At 45.2% G+C, this 16,959-nt stretch overlaps 1 protein-coding gene across 1 annotated transcript in view; it reads left to right on the forward strand.

Moving 5' to 3' along the window:
* Positions 1–16,959, forward strand: part of XPR1 (xenotropic and polytropic retrovirus receptor 1) — a 178,317-nt gene that overhangs the window by 112,275 nt on the left and 49,083 nt on the right. The window contains exons 8-9 of the mRNA XM_020789740.3: positions 2,748–2,935; positions 6,509–6,688. Of these exons, the coding sequence (XP_020645399.1) occupies positions 2,748–2,935; positions 6,509–6,688 (368 nt within the window). The remainder of the gene's footprint in view (positions 1–2,747; positions 2,936–6,508; positions 6,689–16,959) is intronic.

Consider the following 16,959-nt stretch of genomic DNA (forward strand, 5'->3'; position numbering starts at 1 on the left):
TAACGGAGTGGAGGATCTCCCCGAGATCAAGGAGGTGCTAGATCGCGCCATAAAGCCGTCCACTTCTCTACTATACAACTACAAGTGGAAGAGTTTCCTAAAGTTTACTGAAGCCAGGGGTCTCATTCCATCCCCTGTATCTCTTTCTACCTTATTACAATACTTGCGTTACCTGTTTGACTTCAAATTGTCTCTTTCCACTATTAAAGTTTACCTTGCTGCAATTATCTCCTTTCAGCCTAAGGACTCAACCCCATCATGTCTTTTTTCCCACCCCACAGTTAAAGCCTTTTTTAAAGGACTTGCTAATTTGAGACCTCCAGTTCGACCACCTGTTCCACAGTGGTCCCTTCAGTTGGTGTTGCATGCCCTTACTCACCCTCCCTTTGAGCCAATGGCTACCTGCGACCTCAAAATGTTATCTTTGAAAACATTGTTTTTGGTGGCAATTACTTCTGCCAGATGAGCAAGTGACCTCGCTGCCCTTTGTTCTGATCAACCTTTTCTACAGCTTTTCAAAGACAAAGTTCTATTACACCCTGATGTATCTTTTCTTCCAAAGGTGGTTTCAAACTTTCACCTCAACCAGCCTTTGCTGCTTCCCACTCTGTTCTCTACACCAGTGGTTCTTAACCTTTGTTACTCGGATGTTTTTGAACTGCAACTCCCAGAAACCCCAGCCAGGACAGTTGGTGGTGAAGGTTTCTGGGAGTTGCAGTCCAAAACTCCTGAGTAACCCAAGGTTAAGAACCAGTGCTCTACACCTACAAATGACACCGAGCGCATGCTCCACACTTTGGATGTCAGGAGGGCTCTCGCCTTCTATGTATCTAGAACCAAGGAATTCAGGTCATCCAATAGACTTTTCCTCTGCTACTTTGGGAAAAAGAAGGGTCTCCCAGCATCATCTTCAACGCTCTCCAGATGGCTTGTCTCCACAATCTCCCTTGCTTATGAGCTTCAGCATAAGACTCCACCTGAGGGACTCAGGGCTCATTCCACCAGAGCCATGGCCTCTTCTACTGCCCTCCTTTGTGGCGTCGATCTGCCTGACATCTGCAGGACTGCCACTTGGTCTAATGTCTCCACCTTCATCACTCACTACAGACTAGACCTGAGGGCCAAGAAGGAGACAAGTTTCAGGAGAGCGGTGTTGATGTCTGTCCTCCAGTGACAGCCCACCAGCCGGTGAGTAGGCGTGCTAATCACCCTTTTGTGTGCATTCACAGAAGACCACAATGAAGAAAGAGAGGTTACTTACCTGTAACCATTATTCTTCAAGTGGTCATCTGTGAATTCACACAATCCCGCCCTGCCTCCCCTCTATCTGTCACTGGTTATATCGAGCTCATGCTCAGGTACCTGTGGCGGATAAATTGAACTGATGCTGGGGCGGGTGGAGCATGCGTGGTATAGGCAGTGTTAAACTTGTTACTTTTCTCTTAAAGCTCGAGAATGTTCCGAGAGGCCCAACGCTGGTGCTGGGTTAACCCTTTTGTGTGAATTGACCACTTGAAGAACCATGGTTACAGGTAAGTAACCTCTCTTTTTAATTTTAAATGAATGGGTAGAAGACATGTATCATCCCCAACCCAGAACTTATTCTTGGATCAACGCTGTATGTAGCTCTGCATAAATGAATTTGTTGGCTTTTTTGGAGCGATCTTGTGCTCCGTTTAACGATGTTCCCTATGGGCGAGTTTAGAATGCTTGAAATCATAAGTGCACTTAATAAACCCTTTGTTAAACTAATTTGACTTTGTTCCAACTCTTTTTAAATTTGTTGTAATTTCCCCCCCATTGAGATGCATTGAATAGGTTTCAATGCATTTCAATTGGGGAACCGCGTTTCGCTTAGCGATGTTTCCTATGGCGATTTTTATTTATTTATTTATTTATTTATTTATTTATTTATTTATTTATTTATTTATTTATTTATTTATTTATTTATTTATTTATTGGACTTATATACTGCCCCATAGCGCTACAAGCACTCTCTGGGCAGTTTACAATTTTAATTATACAGGCTACACATTGCCCCCCCAGCAAGCTGGGTACTCATTTTACCGACCTCGGAAGGATGGAAGGCTGAGTCAACCTTGAGCTGGCTACCTGGGATTTGAACCCCAGGTTGTGAGCACAGTTTTAGCTGCAGTACAGCGTTTTAACCACTGCGCCACAAGGCTTTTTGCTTAAGGACGGTAATCCATTCCCATTGGAACAGATTGTCCGGTTTTCAATGCATTTCTATGGGAAACCGCGTTTCGCTTAGCGATGTTTTCCTATAGCGATGATTTTTTTGGAACCAATTAAAATCGTTAAGCGAGGCACCACTGTATTTGAGTATATTTCAGTTTTGTGCTCCGTGGTCGTTTAGTGTTCATTTTAATACATTATTTTCCCTTGTTTGTAAGTCCCATCCCTTCTTTCTTGTTAAGAGAAAACTGAACATAAATGAAGATATGTTACCCAGCAAATCATAATTGAGTTTATGTAGATATGTCTCTCATGGAAATTTATACGAGAATCTGGGTTTTCTACCTTCCACATTTCAGATGTCTTAATCAGGTTGCTCAAATTTTGAACAGTGGTGGCTGCATAATGATTTAATTCAAGGGCTATAGCTTTTAGTTTTTAACTGATACTATAATTGTAGAGCAGGGAGTATTCCATTGTGAAGAAGCAGGAGGCTAATAGTCTTTACTAAGTGGTTTATTCTGTACATCTTTTAATTTTCTCATTGATAGCCATATTTAAAATGAAAGGATCGAACGTATGGCCACTTATAAGAATCTATCGAGGCGGCTTTCTCCTGATAGAATTCCTTTTTCTCCTTGGAATTAACACATATGGCTGGAGGCAGGCTGGAGTGAATCATGTCCTCATCTTTGAACTCAACCCCCGCAGTAATTTGTCCCATCAGCATCTCTTTGAGGTAAGTATTGGAAGATCACAACTGATGGCAAAGGCTCTGCTCTTTCCCTCATATAACAGTGTAGCCTCATCAAGAAGAAGAAGATAGTGTTAGTATCTGTATGGTTTGATTATAGTGTAACTAGATTCTTTAAAAAGGTGATGTTTCATAAATGTTTAAAGTATGTAGGGTTTCAGAAAAAAAAATCACAGGAATATAGCCAGAGAGCCATAATTAAACTAAACGTTAAGGGTACATCAGGGGGTTAATTGTCTTTTACCTCCCTCAAGTGATTGTGGATTTTAATGCTTTTTCAAGGTAGTGTGTACAGAGGTTGTATAAGAAATGGCAGTTTGGGATGTATAAATCTTTTCCCATGGGTGATAACATGCCTTTTACATAAGAATGCCTTTGAAATTTCAGACATATATATACATGCAAACATACTTTGATTTATTTACACATTTCTAAAGCACATTTTACCCTGAAAAAGCAGGTTCCAGGGCAATGTACAGAAATAACATATCAACAAGAGAACATACTAATAAAACTTTGAAGGATTAAACAGCAAATCATCAGTTAGTTCAATGACTTATAAGCAGATTTAAATGTGGGAAAAAAATTCTTGAAAACCATCGCTAAAAAAACTTCAGCCTTGGCATTAGTCATACTTTTCTTAAGAAATTTCAAAGTTAGGGCACAACCACAAAAAAGTTCTTTCCTTTGTGCATGTACAATGTACTTCTCTCACCAAAGGCACCAAGATACCAGGGTGGTGATCTTCATGTATGTGAGGAGTTCGGTACAGAAGGACCCACTCTGGGTCATATTTTAATTAAAAGCATACACAAGCCTTTTGAATCTGGATTGAGAGCAGATTTGCAGCCAGAATAGTTTTCTTCCAGAATTGATGTATTGCGGCTCCACCTAGAGCAGTGATAAGCAATTTCAGTACAGTGGTGCCCCGCATAGCGACGATAATCCATGCAGCAAAAATCGTCGCTATGCGGGGAAAAAAGCCCATAGGAATGCATTAAAACGCGTTTAATGCATTCCTATGGGCAAAAAACTTACCATTATGTGAAAATCCTCCATACGGCCGCCATTTTCGCTGCCCGGTAAGCAAGGAATGGGCGCGAAAACACAGCGGGCAGCCAGTTTATTTACCCAGCAGCCATTTTGGAACCGCCAATCAGCTGTACTAAAAACATCGCTATGCGAAAATCGGTAAGCGAAACAGCTTACCGATCATCGCAAAGCGATGTTTTACCATTTAAAACATTGCAATGCGATCGCAAAAACGATCGCAAAAAACATCGCTATGCGGATTCGTCATTAAACGAGGCGCCCATTAAGCGAGGCACCACTGTAGTTCTAAGGTCTGTTTCCAAATTGCATATGCAGACTGAAACAACCCTTCTCTAGGCGGATCATATCTGAAGGTCACTTTGGGGAGTCCACTGGAATAGTCTAGTTGTCATTATTCTGTCAGGTTGAATTATTCTGTCAGGTCAGTCATCTTCAGGCACTGCAACAGCTTTTGAACCACCATGTATCAGCAAAATGCATTAGTCACTGCTGCTGAGATATGCCTAAATCCTTAGGAATGTTGAGTAGGACTTTTTTATTATGAATATCAGACCCCAAATATTACATCTCAAACAGTTTTCAAAATTTGTGCCAGTTCCACAAATTCTCCTATGAGGCAAAAAGTAATAAATAAATAAATAAATAAATAAATAAATAAATAAATAAAAGTACTACATGTATTAATTAATTAAAATATTGTTTGAGAAAAAATTAGTCTTCTGAGGTGTTTTTGGTTTCAAGCTACTTTTTAAAAGCCCAGATAATAGAAATTCCTTTGGTTTACTACAACTCTGGTTTCTGTTTGCAACTTGTACTTTCTCCTTCACCCCCAAAATGCCCTGGCAAAATTCTGGAACAGATTGTAAAGCAGTCATTGTGCAAGCACCTAGAAAACAATGCAGTAAAAACTAGAAGCCAACACAGATTTGTCAAGAATAAATCCTGCTAAACTAATTTGATCTCAGTTTTTGGTCAGGTCACCTCCCTGATAGACAGAGGGAATGCTGTAGACATAGTATATCTTGACTTCAGCAAAGCTTTTGACAAAGTGCCCCATGATATCCTGATGAGCAAGCTAACTAGGTGTGGGCTGGATAGATCGTGTCAGGTGGATACACAATTGGCTACAGAATTGTACTCAGAGGGTGATGATTAATGGGTCCTTCTCTAACTGGGAGGCGGTCACAAGTGGGGTACTCCAAGGCTCAGTCCTGGGCCCAGTGCTCTTCAATATTTTTTATTAATGACTTGGATGAGGGAGTGCAGGGAGTGCTTGTCAGATTTGCAGATGACACAAAATTGGGCGGAATAGCTAATACTAGAAGACAGAAACAAAATTCAAAATGACCTTGATAGGATGGAGCACTTGGCTGAAAGCAACAGAATGAAATTCAGGAGGGATAAGTGCAAAGTACTGTACCTTGGAAAAAGAAACCAATTGCACAGTTACAACATGGGGGGGGGGGAAATACCTGGCTCAGTAAAACAATGAAGGAGAATGATCTTGGAATTATCATAGATCACAAGCTAAATATGAGCCAACAGTGTGATGTGGCTACAAAAAAGGTAAATGCTATTTTAGGCTGCAACAATAGAAGTATATCCTGCAAGGTGCTAGTCCTCCTCTATCTATGCCTCACTTTGAATATTGTATCCCGTTCTGGACACTACACTAACAAATTGGGACAAGTTCAGAGGAGGGCGACAAGGATGATCAGGGGGCTGGAAACCAAGCCTTATGAGGAAAGGCTGAAAGAATTGGGCATGTTTAACCTTGAGAAAAGAAGACTGAGGGGTGATATGATAGCACTTTTCAAATATTTGCAAGGCTGTCATACAGAGGATGGGCAGGATCTGTGCTCAGCCATCCCAGAGTGCAGGACACACCAAAGTGGGCTCGAGTTAAAGGAAACCAGATTTCGGTTGAATTATCAGGAAAAACTTCCTAACTGTTAGAGCAGTACGGCAGCAGAACCAGTTACCTCAGAAGGTTAAACACTGGAGGCATTCAAGAAAAATTTAGATAATCACCTGGCAAATATGCTTTGATTGTATTCCTGCATTGAGCAGGGGGTTGGACTTGACGACCTTGTAGGCCCCTTTCAATTTCACTTTTCTGTGATTCTATGATTATTGTACTGAAATCTAAAATCACAATGGAACTAACAAAACACAAACAGCCCAAAACAAAACAAGTCAAAATGTATAACTGATCTATAAACAAAGCACAGAGTTGAATAAAAGATGTCCATATATTCAAATATTTATATGCATTTATCTATGTCACCTGCTGTTTTCAGTCCGTAGTATTCTTAAATTAGTCAGTTATGTTAATGCTTGATCGAGTTCTATCTGAAAACATCAATTTTTTCAAAAATATAAATAATTTTTCTAAATCTTAAAGCTTTTTGAAATATCACCTGTTTGTGCAGAACATAACCATTAAGTTTGGGAATGTTCTGCATGTACCACTGAATTCTTTTTTCTATCTTTCCATCCTATTAGATTGCTGGATTCCTTGGAACATTGTGGTGCCTGAGCTTACTGGCTTGTATATACGGTCAAGACACTGAATTTCCTATCCAGACAAACCCGCTCATCTTGTATGGATTTATGTTACTGTTTCTCATCAACCCTACAAAAACTTTATACTATAAATCTCGTTTTTGGCTACTCAAACTCTTGGTACGGTGAGATCTTGTCAAAATCCATTAACCCGTGTTTGCTTCTCCCCTAGATAAAATTTTCAATAACTGAATTTTCTTACAAGGTGGTGAGTTGCTTGACCTGTTTATCAACTAGCAATTTGTACAAAACATTTGATAAATGTTGCCAGTGTTGAGGAAAACTTAAAATAACAGCTCCATTTTGAATATCAGTAGATGTTTATGGTGCAATAAGTATCATTTTTCCTATCCCAAAGGTATTTTGACGGTTTGGAATACAACAACTCTGTATACATTACTTTAAAAAATGTTTATTTTAGATACCATCTTATTTAGATTATTTTTCTCATATGCTGAACATAGTGATTCCCAACTTCAGTCCCCAAAATGTCTTGGACTAAAACTCCCAGGAGCCTTAACCACTAGCTAGCACAGGATTTCTTGGAGTTGTAGTCCAAAAGCATCTGTGTACTTGCAGTGTGATGCCCCCATGCACATCCTACTGGTAGTTAAGGATTATAACATTTGTTTTTATGACCAATAAGTGGTTCAGTGATTACTCTGTTCTTCTTCATGGCCTCTGTGCATCACACTCTGGGTAGAGCCTCATCGGAATATTCTAGAGCTTCGGCGGTAGCAAAAAGAAACATAAGTGTGGCGCCCTCCCCCCGGTATATGTACCTTGGAACCAACGCTCTCCCTTCAGTTTCTTTTCAACCGCTGCGTTGAGAGCCTCTATCGTAGCTTCTGTGAGTTTTCTTTTTAAAAAAAAGAAAAGAAAAAAGAAAGAAAATTAATTACCCTTTATTATTTCAAAACCTCTTTCTTACCATCTTTATTAATTTATTTAAAATACCACTCCAGCCTTCGGGCCGATGTCCCCCCGCCTTCTCCAGTTTTGGTTCATGGGCTCTTCAGGCCCATTCAATTGTTGCTTGGTCTGCAATAACAAAATCCCACTCTCTGACAGTCAGACCATGTGCCTGTTTTGCCTTGGTGAGGCTCATCAAACCTCTCCTTGCCCTCACTGCAAAAACTTCAGGTGCAGAGTTCTCCATAGTCACCTTTCTAGGCTCAAACTTCAGCTTTCGGAACAATCTCTAAAGCCTACTAAATCTGTAATCCATGCTAAAGCCATAGATAAAACTGTTTCCGAGGTGGCAAAACAGCACCCTTCGGCTACTCCATCTCGTTCTGAACATCAAGAACCCATTTTGCCCCCGACGTCGACTCTGTTGACTGCCCTGTGGGCTCACAAAACCAAGCATTCAACATTGAAACCTTCAACATCAAAGATAGTCGCCAAACAGAAACCATTGACCGACATTTCCTTGGCACCTGAACCTTCAGCACCGAAGAATGCTAAGACATCGAAGTCAAAACCCTCCAAAGCGGTTTCCACTCTGACTTCACAACCACCCGAATCTGGAGACCTCAGTTGTGTCGGATCTCCCTCCGATGCTGAGGCACCTCCACCTCATCAGCCGTCACCATCGCAGATTCCCAAATGGAAACACCGTGTCGACCGACTCACAACTATTACTTGGACCATCCAGTCTTTCTTGATGCTCCACCTTGGCACCGACGATAGCCTTCATCCACTGCTGTAAGGCTTTCACCCCTCAAGCCTGAACTGTCTCTTTTAGTTGCCGTGTCAGCTCCTTTAAGACCTCAGCCTAAGCATCTGTATCCAACTCTCAAGGTGACCCTACTTCCAGAGTTGAAGCATCACAGGCTCCACCACACATAGCACCCTGGACTCAAAGATTTCGGCCTCGGATTCAAGATGCCAACTTCTTGATCAGCACCAGGGTCAGAATCCAACATTCGATTCCAAGCCTCAGTTCCATCACACTCCTTCAGTCATCCCACATCAACTCAAACCAGACTACCCAGCTCCAACTGCCTCACTAATGACTCCATCTCTCCACCAGAGTCGACCCAGCAGGGCCATAGTCAATCTGTGGGCTTAGATGACGTGCCCAATTCCAATGCGGCCTCTGTATCATCAACAGGTACTCCCTCAGTCTTAATAACTAATCCAGAATCCGATGTTGCTGACCCTCATCCCCCTTCTCCCTCTCCATACTTTCAAACCTATTCTGAGTTTGTCCTCTGCCTAGTCAAGGTGCTTAAGCTCCAGTCTAGAATTCCTCCTCCACACTGTTCTGATCCCCATTATGATCCAATAGACAAAGCTAACACTGCTCCAGTTCACCTCACTTTGATGCCTGCTTAATGTATGTTGCTAAAGTTCTGTTAGACAAACCTTCCACAGTGCCTCCGGTTTCTAGAACGGTTGAGAGTTATTATAAGATTTTTGACACAGTAATAAACTTCCTGGCCAAACACCCAATTTCATTGCGGTTACTACCTCACAATCAAAATCTAAAGGACACCCAAGATGGGCAGGTCATAGTGGAGAATTCTGACTAAACGTGATCCATCTGGACTGCAGGTAGGTGGGGCTCGTCAGCCTTGGAAGGCAGCCCATCTTGGAGAAGGAAAACTCCGATTTCAAACCTCCACAGCCTTGTGGCTATATCCACTGATGGAAAAGCCATTGAGGTGGTGCTGGGTAGGGGAAGGAATGGCGGTGAGGGTAGAACATGCCCAAGTAGGAGAAGAAAGGTTAGATATCTTACATTTATCCTCTCTTCTAGTCCTACCCCCAACCAGATGGTATCAGGTCACCATATCAGCAAACCCTCGAGCCACACAGTGCTGTTGAGGAACACCAGGTCAGTACAAAATAAAACTACCTCATCCATGATGTAATTCTGGTTGAGGGTGCTGACCTGGCGTGCATTACTGAGACCTGGGTGGGAGAGGAGGGTGGTGTTCCCCTCTCCCAGCTATGTCCACCTGGGTACTTGGTCCAGCACCAATGTCGCTCGGAGGGTCGGAGAGGGGGAGTTGCTATAGTCTATAGGAGTTCTGTCTCCTTGACCAGGCTTCCTATCCCTTTGAGAGGAGGTCTTGAGGGCCTGTATTGTGTGTTGGGCTTGCGAGACAGATTAGGGATTCTGTTGGTGTACCGCCCACCCTGCTGCATACCAACAGTCTCCCTGCCTGAGCTGACAGAGGTAGTCTCGGACCTGGTGTTGAGGACTCCCAGGCTGTTGGTGCTGGTGGACCTCAACATCCATGCCGAGGCTCCCTTGACTGGGGCGGCTCAGGACTTCATGGCCACCATGACAACCATGGGGCTGTCTCAATGTGTCATCGGCCCGACGCATGAGAAGGGCCATACCTTGGACCTGGTTTTCTCAACGGGACTGGAAGATGGTGGTTTGGATGTGGAGGGGCTGGTTGGGACCCCATTGTCATGGTAAGACCACTTCCTGGTCAAGTTTAGTCTATTAGCTTCTTCTCCCCTCTGCAAGGGTGGGGTATCTATTAAGATGATCCACCCTTGGAGAAAAATGGATCCAGATGGATTCCTGAATCTCTGGGGTATTATCCGTCTGATATGGTTGGCGCTCCTGTCGAAGCTCAGATCACCCTATGGAATAGGGAGATGACCCGGGCGGTTGACACGATTGCGGCTAAGCACCATCTCCCTACACGCAGAGCCCAGACAGCTCCTTGGTATACAGTGGTGCCCCGCATAGCGACGTTAATCCGTTCCAGGATTAACGTCGCTATCCGGATTCGTCGCTGTGCGGGGGGAAACCCCATAAGAACGCATTAAACTCCGTTTAATTGCGTTCCTATTGGGGAAAAACCGGTAAGCGAAGATTCCCCCATCCGGCCGCCATTTTTGCTGCCCAGTAAGTGAAGGTAGGGCGCGAAAACACTGCGGGCGGCTATTTTGCTGATCCGGCGGCCATTTTGGAACCGCTGATGAGCTGTTTTTAGAACATCGCAATGCAAAGATCGGTAAGCAAAACGCTTACCGATCATCGCAATGCAATTTTCGGCCATTGAGAACGTCGCAATGCGATCGCATTAGCGATCGCAAAAAACACAACGCTATGTGGATTCGTCGTTAAACGGTGCGCTCGTTAAGCGAGGCACCACTGTACTTCTGAACTGCAGGCAATGAAGCAAGAGGGGAGACGGCTGGAGCGCAGGTGGAGGAAATCCCGCTGGGAGTCTGATCGAACATGACTTAGAGCCCATTATTGGGCCTATTTCATGGCAATACGGCTGACAAAACGGCAATATTTCTGTAACCATATTGCTTCCTCAGAATGTCGTCCAGCAGAGCTGTTTCGGGTGGTCCGTGATCTTCAACCGGGAAATCCGGTGGAGGTCCCAGACTGCTCATCGACTCGCTGCAATGAGTTTGCCATCCATTTTGAGGGGAAATCACTGAGATTCGCAGTGGGTTGGACTCCACAGTTACTGCAGAATCAGAGGATGTGTCCAGTGTGCCATGGTTAGGTCAAGTATTAATGGATGAGTTTCAGTTGTTGAGACCTGTGGACAGGGTGCTTGGATCTGTTCATTCTACCACCACTCCGTTCGACCCTTGCCCATCCTGGCTAATCGGAATATCACCCAGGGGGTTCGCACCTGGGTCCAGGAGGCCGTGAATGCCTCTTTGAGAGAGGGAGTAGTCCCTACCACCTTGAAACAGGCGGTAATTCGACCATTCCTTAAAAAGCCTAACCTGGACCCAAGGCTGGTGGTTAACAATCGACCAGTAGCGAACCTCCCTTATTTGCGCAAAGTGTTGGAGCGGGTTGTGACTGGGCAACTCCAGGCGCTGCTGGATGAAACGGATTTTCTGGATCCATTTCAATCGGGTTTCAGGCTGGGTTTTGGTACGGAGACTGCTTTGGTCGCCCTGTACGATGACCTTTGCCGGGAGAGAGATGGGGGAGTGTGACCCTGTTGATACTCCTGGACCTCTCAGCGGCTTTCGACCTCATCGACCATGGTGTCCTTCTGGATAGGCTGGCTGGGTTGGGAGTTGGGGCACTGTTTTACAGTGGTTCTGTTCCTTCCTGGCTGACCGTGTCCAGAGGGTGGTGCTGGGGGACAGTTGCTCTGCCCCATGGCGTTTATGCCATGGGGTTCCTCAGGGCTCAATACTGTCCCCCATGCTGTTCAACATGTGCATGAAACCACTGGGAGAGGTTTGGGCTGAGGAGTCAGCAATATACTGACGATACTCAGCTCTACCTCTCATTTTCCACCAATCCAGGTGAGGCAGTTTCTGTGTTGAACTTGTGTATGGACCTGATAATGGACTGGATGAGGGTTAATAAATTGAAACTCAATCCAGACAAGACGGAAGTACTATTAGTGGGTGCTTCACCGGACAGGCTGGAGGGCCATTTCCCTGCCCTGAATAGGGTTACACTCCCCCTAAGGGACAGGGTTGACAGCCTGGGGGTGCTCCTGGACCCCAGTCTAACTCTGGAAGCCCAGGTGGACTTGGTGGCCAGAGGCACCTTCCTTCAGCTGCGGAAATTATACCAGTTACGGCCCTACCTGGACGAGTGGAGTCTCATGACAGATACATACACACTGGTAACATCCCGCATAGATTACTGCAATGCGCTCTACGTGGGGCTGCCTTTGAAGACGGTCCGGCGACTGCAACTGGCCCAGAATCGAGTTGCGCGGCTGGTGAGTGGTGCGGCCACTAGGGAACATATCCAGCCAATTCTGTTTAAGCTACATTGGCTACCAGTTGCTGCCCGGGCCCAATTCAAAGTGCTTGTTTTGACATATAAAGCCCTAAATGGCTTGGGCCCTGGAAAACTGAAGGACCGCCTCCTTCCATATGAACCTACCTGGCAGTTACAATCTAGCCTGGGGGCCCTTTTGAAAGAGCCGTCCCTTAAGGAGGTAAGAGGGACCGTTTGTAGACAAAGGGCCTTTTCAGCAGCTGCCCCTAGACTATGGAATGCCCTCCTGACTGAGATTCGTCTGGCGCCGACACTGATGACATTTCGGCGCCAGGTCAAAACCTTCCTGTTCCAGAAGGCTTTTAATTGAAATAATATTAGCTGTGGGTCTGATGGCAATTTTTATATATATTTTAATTGCATTTTAATTGTTCAGAATTTTTATCGTATTTTAAATGTTGTAAGCCGCCCAGAGACCTTTGGGTAGTGTGGGCGGCATATTAAACAAACAAACAAACAAACAAACAAACAAACAAGTAAGTTAAGTAAGTAAGTAAGTAAGTAAGTAAGTAAGTAAGTAAGTAAGTAAGTAAGTAAGTAAGTAAGTAAGTAAGTTAAATAAAGGCTTCAGGAGTAAGCCTCGAGGCAAAATCCAGAGCTAGAATCCCAGAGGCAGTTCGTGTCGTTATGGCAACTCCTGTGACGTAGCTGGAACCAGTTGTATTGGCTCTTGCCTTTCCAGTGGACTATTTCAGTGACATGGAGAGGGGGGATTTGCTGCTTGGGTAACAGCCTATCCTCCATGTTATTCTACCCAGGCTTTGTGCTCTGGAGAGGACACTCATATAGAGCGCGTTACCATGGTCTTTCGAGACTGAAGGATGCCTAAATAAGTAAGTAACAGGGAGGGCGATAAATTGGATTCCATAGGTAGGAAGGTCTACTTCACTGCCTCTTTGTCACATATTGCCAGCTATCAGAGTCCAATGGGTGCATATAGCAGGCATCTGGGTAGTCAGTTGCAACCCTTTCTGGACAAGCTACCTGAGGATTGCCATGCTCAAGCCAACCAAGTGTACCAGAAGGTCCTTGTAGTTGCCACTCAACAAATGTGAGCTGCGCACCACACTACGTAGTGCACAGCACACCAAGTGTCAATGGCAGTCTCTTTGCACTGTCATGCTTGGCTGTGTTTGGCAGGCCTCCCTGATGATGCCAGAGCCCGTATCAAGGACTTTCCTTTTGATGGTTTGTTTAACACCAAAACTGTTGACATCATGGAGGACCTCCAGAAAAAATACAAACACAGCCAAACATCTTGGGGTGTACCCCCAAGCTGTCCAATTCGAATTTTTCTACCCTTATATGTGCCATATTCCATATCAAACTACTAGACCACTGCTTGAGAGGCCACATTGCACCTATTCTGTGTCAACAACCTACGTCCCCAAACCATCACGCTCCAGGTATCGCCAGCCAGCTGCCACCAAGTTCACCAAATGCAAGTCGAAACAGCCTTCTGACCTCCTTCTACTGAGGTTCCTGCAAATATTCCACCCAACTTCTCACCTTTTCTCTCTCAGTGACGAACCATCACCTCCAAAACCTGAGGTCTGTCTAAAATTTGAAATGGATATGCCATACAATTCCCTTCACCATCCACTCTCAGCATATTCAAGCTCGCTCTGCTGAACACCACACTCCGTCTCGAAGTGTCTACCCTCCTCAACAAGGACACCATAGAACCAGTCCCCCTGTGCAACTACCATCACATTTTTTTTCTCCCAATACTTCACCGTTCCAAAGAAGGATGGGGGCCTGTGCCCCATCCTTGATCTTCGCGACCTCAGTAGTTTCATTACAACCTCAAAGTTCTGCATGACTACCTTGGAGACCATCCTTCCACTTTTCCATTGGGGAGATTGGTTTGTGGTCATCGAGCTTTGCCTATTTTCATATTCACATCCGTACAAACCACAGACTCTTTCTTTCACCCTCAGCTCTCAGGCTTTCCTTTTCAAAACTCTTCCCTTCAGCCTTTCTACTGCCCCATGTGTTTTTACAAAGTGCATGGTGCCTGTGGATGCTTACTTTCACACAGAAGGCACCAGGGTCTACCCATACATCGACAACTGGTTGCTTGTAGTGTCCTCCAAGCACAAGGCCTGACATGATATGCTTTTTACCCTCAGGACCCTGCAGGTCCTTGGCCTTTGCATCAATCCACAAAAATTCATCCTTCACCCTTGCAGAACAGTTCCCTTCATCAGAGCCATCTTGGACTTCCATTTGGGCTGTGCTTTCCTCTCTACAGAGAGGTAACTCAAGATTACCGCTCTTGTCCCTGTGTTCTCTCTGGATGCTCTTGTCTTAGCCCTACCGGCTGAGAAGCTACTATGCCTGATAAGCATCCACCATGTCTGTTGTTTCATATGCCCGACTTCGTATGAGGTCTCTCCAGGCTTGGTTCCTCTCTCAATTCAGTCTCCTCTGGGACTCCCAGACCAGACTTCTATGTCATCCTGGAGCTCAGTTCCCAACTGCTGTGGCGGTCCCAAGTGAACAACACTATGCTTGGCCGCAGCTTTCGCCCACTGTGTCCGAGACTTCAAATTACTACTGATGCCAGTCTGTCAGGGTGGGGCGCCCGCTGCAAGGGTCTTCAGGTGCGCAGTCATTGGGCACCCTCAGACAGGGCTCACCACATAAACGAGCTCAAACTATTAGCCATTCCTTATGCACTCAAGGACTTCCTTCCACTTCTCAAGGGAAGCATAGTCCTGGTAACCACGGACAACATAACCGTGATGTATTATATCAACAAACAAGGTGGTACTCACTCCCCACATCTCCTCTACTTATCAGTGCTCCTTTGGGAATGATGCCTAGATCACCACATTTTTCCCATTGCTATCTACCTACCAGGAGTGGACAACCTACTGGCCAATTCTCTCAGCCGCACTTAATCTCAGCTTCACAAATTGGAGCTTGATGACAATATCTTCTGCGCCATCACTACCTCTAGGGCATTCCAGAAGTGAACCTTTTTGCTACCTCTCAGAATACAAAATGCAGCCTGTTTTGTCCAAGGGGCAGCCTAGGATCCAACTCACTAGGAGACACTTTCACCATCAGATGGAAATAAAGGTTTTTCTAACTGTTCCCCCCTATTACACAGGGTAGCTGTCAAACTCGGTCAGGACAAGACCATTCTGATCACCCCCGGTGGCCTCGATAGGCCTGGTTTGAACCTCTTCTCCAAGTGCTACCTTTGCCTCCTGAACTCTCTGAACATCCTTCTTTAGAGCAATGGCCGGATCCTCCACCTGGACCCATGGACGTTTGCCCTGACAACCTAGAAGCTTTCCCCTCATTGATTGAAGTCTTCCAAGGCTCACAGTGCCCATCCATCAGGCTCTGCTATTCATATAAATGGCAAAAATTTGTATCCTTCACAGCTTCCAAAGGCCTCTTGCCTCTTCATCCACTCCTCCATCTCATGTGCGAGTTCTTTCTTGCCTTAAAGAAGGACAACCTTTCCTTTTCCACCATCAATGTTTATCTCTCAGCCATTGTGGCCAATCAATCCCAGGAGTCCCTGGCATCCCTCTTGTCCTGACATTGTACAATCAGATGCTTCCTCAAGGGCCTCCATAACTTCTTTCTGGATGTCCCCTCACTCCAGTGGTTTCTTACCTTGGTTCTTCACTCTTATGCAGTCTCCCTTTGGATCCTTGGCAACTACTTGCTCGTGTTTCCTTATGCTGAAGACGGTCTTGTTTCCATCACCTCTGCCAAGAGGGCTGGGGACCTAACTGGCTGCACTTCGCCATGATCCACGATTAATTCAGTTCTGCAAAGACAATGTGGTGGTGTATCCGGACATCTCCTTCATCCCCAACATGCACACTCATTTCCACCTCACCCAGCCAATTGTTTTCTGTCCATCTCCTTCTTCCTCATTGGAGAGGTCTCTGCACTTGCTGGATGTCAGGTGCACCCTAGCCTTCTACACAGCCAGGACACAGCTCTTCTGCAAGACTGAAGGTTCTCCTGTCTCAGCATAGAGATTGGCCAGATAGTTGGTTGACACCATCACATTGGCGTATCTCAACCCCCTCTCCTTACGACAGTGTGAGTGCATTCCACAAGTGCACTATCATCCTCTACAGCCTTTGCCAGGGGTGTCCCCCTTGAAGACATTTGTGCTGCTACTGTGTGGGCTCAGCCCTCTACATTCATATCTCATTACTGCCTTGATACCCATGAGCATGCCTCTGCCACTGTGGGTAGAGTGGTGGTGGCTTCTGTTCTCTCATGACAACGCACCAGCTGGTAAGTGAGTTTGTTACTCACCCATGGTGTGCATTCACAGAGACCACCAAGAAGAAGGATAGGTTAATTACCGTAACTATGGTTCTTTGACTGGATCTCTGTGAATTCACATGTCCCTCCCACCTCCCCTCCTGTCACGCTGCTCTTTAGCGGTGGCAGGGGAACTGAAGAGTGACCCAGAGGCTTGAACAGGCAATGTGGGAGGGCAGGGCCTCTAACAGTCTCCAGATTTTTCAGCTCTAGAAGGTTCCAAAGATCACGCATGCACACAAGCAAAACCCATAGTGTGTATACACAGAGATCCACTCAAAGAACCATAGTTACAGTAACCTGTCCTTTTCCTTTGAACATTTGTATTTCATTTGTTCTG

This window comes from Pogona vitticeps, chromosome 4, assembly GCF_051106095.1.
Source record: "Pogona vitticeps strain Pit_001003342236 chromosome 4, PviZW2.1, whole genome shotgun sequence".
NCBI lineage: Eukaryota > Metazoa > Chordata > Lepidosauria > Squamata > Agamidae > Pogona > Pogona vitticeps.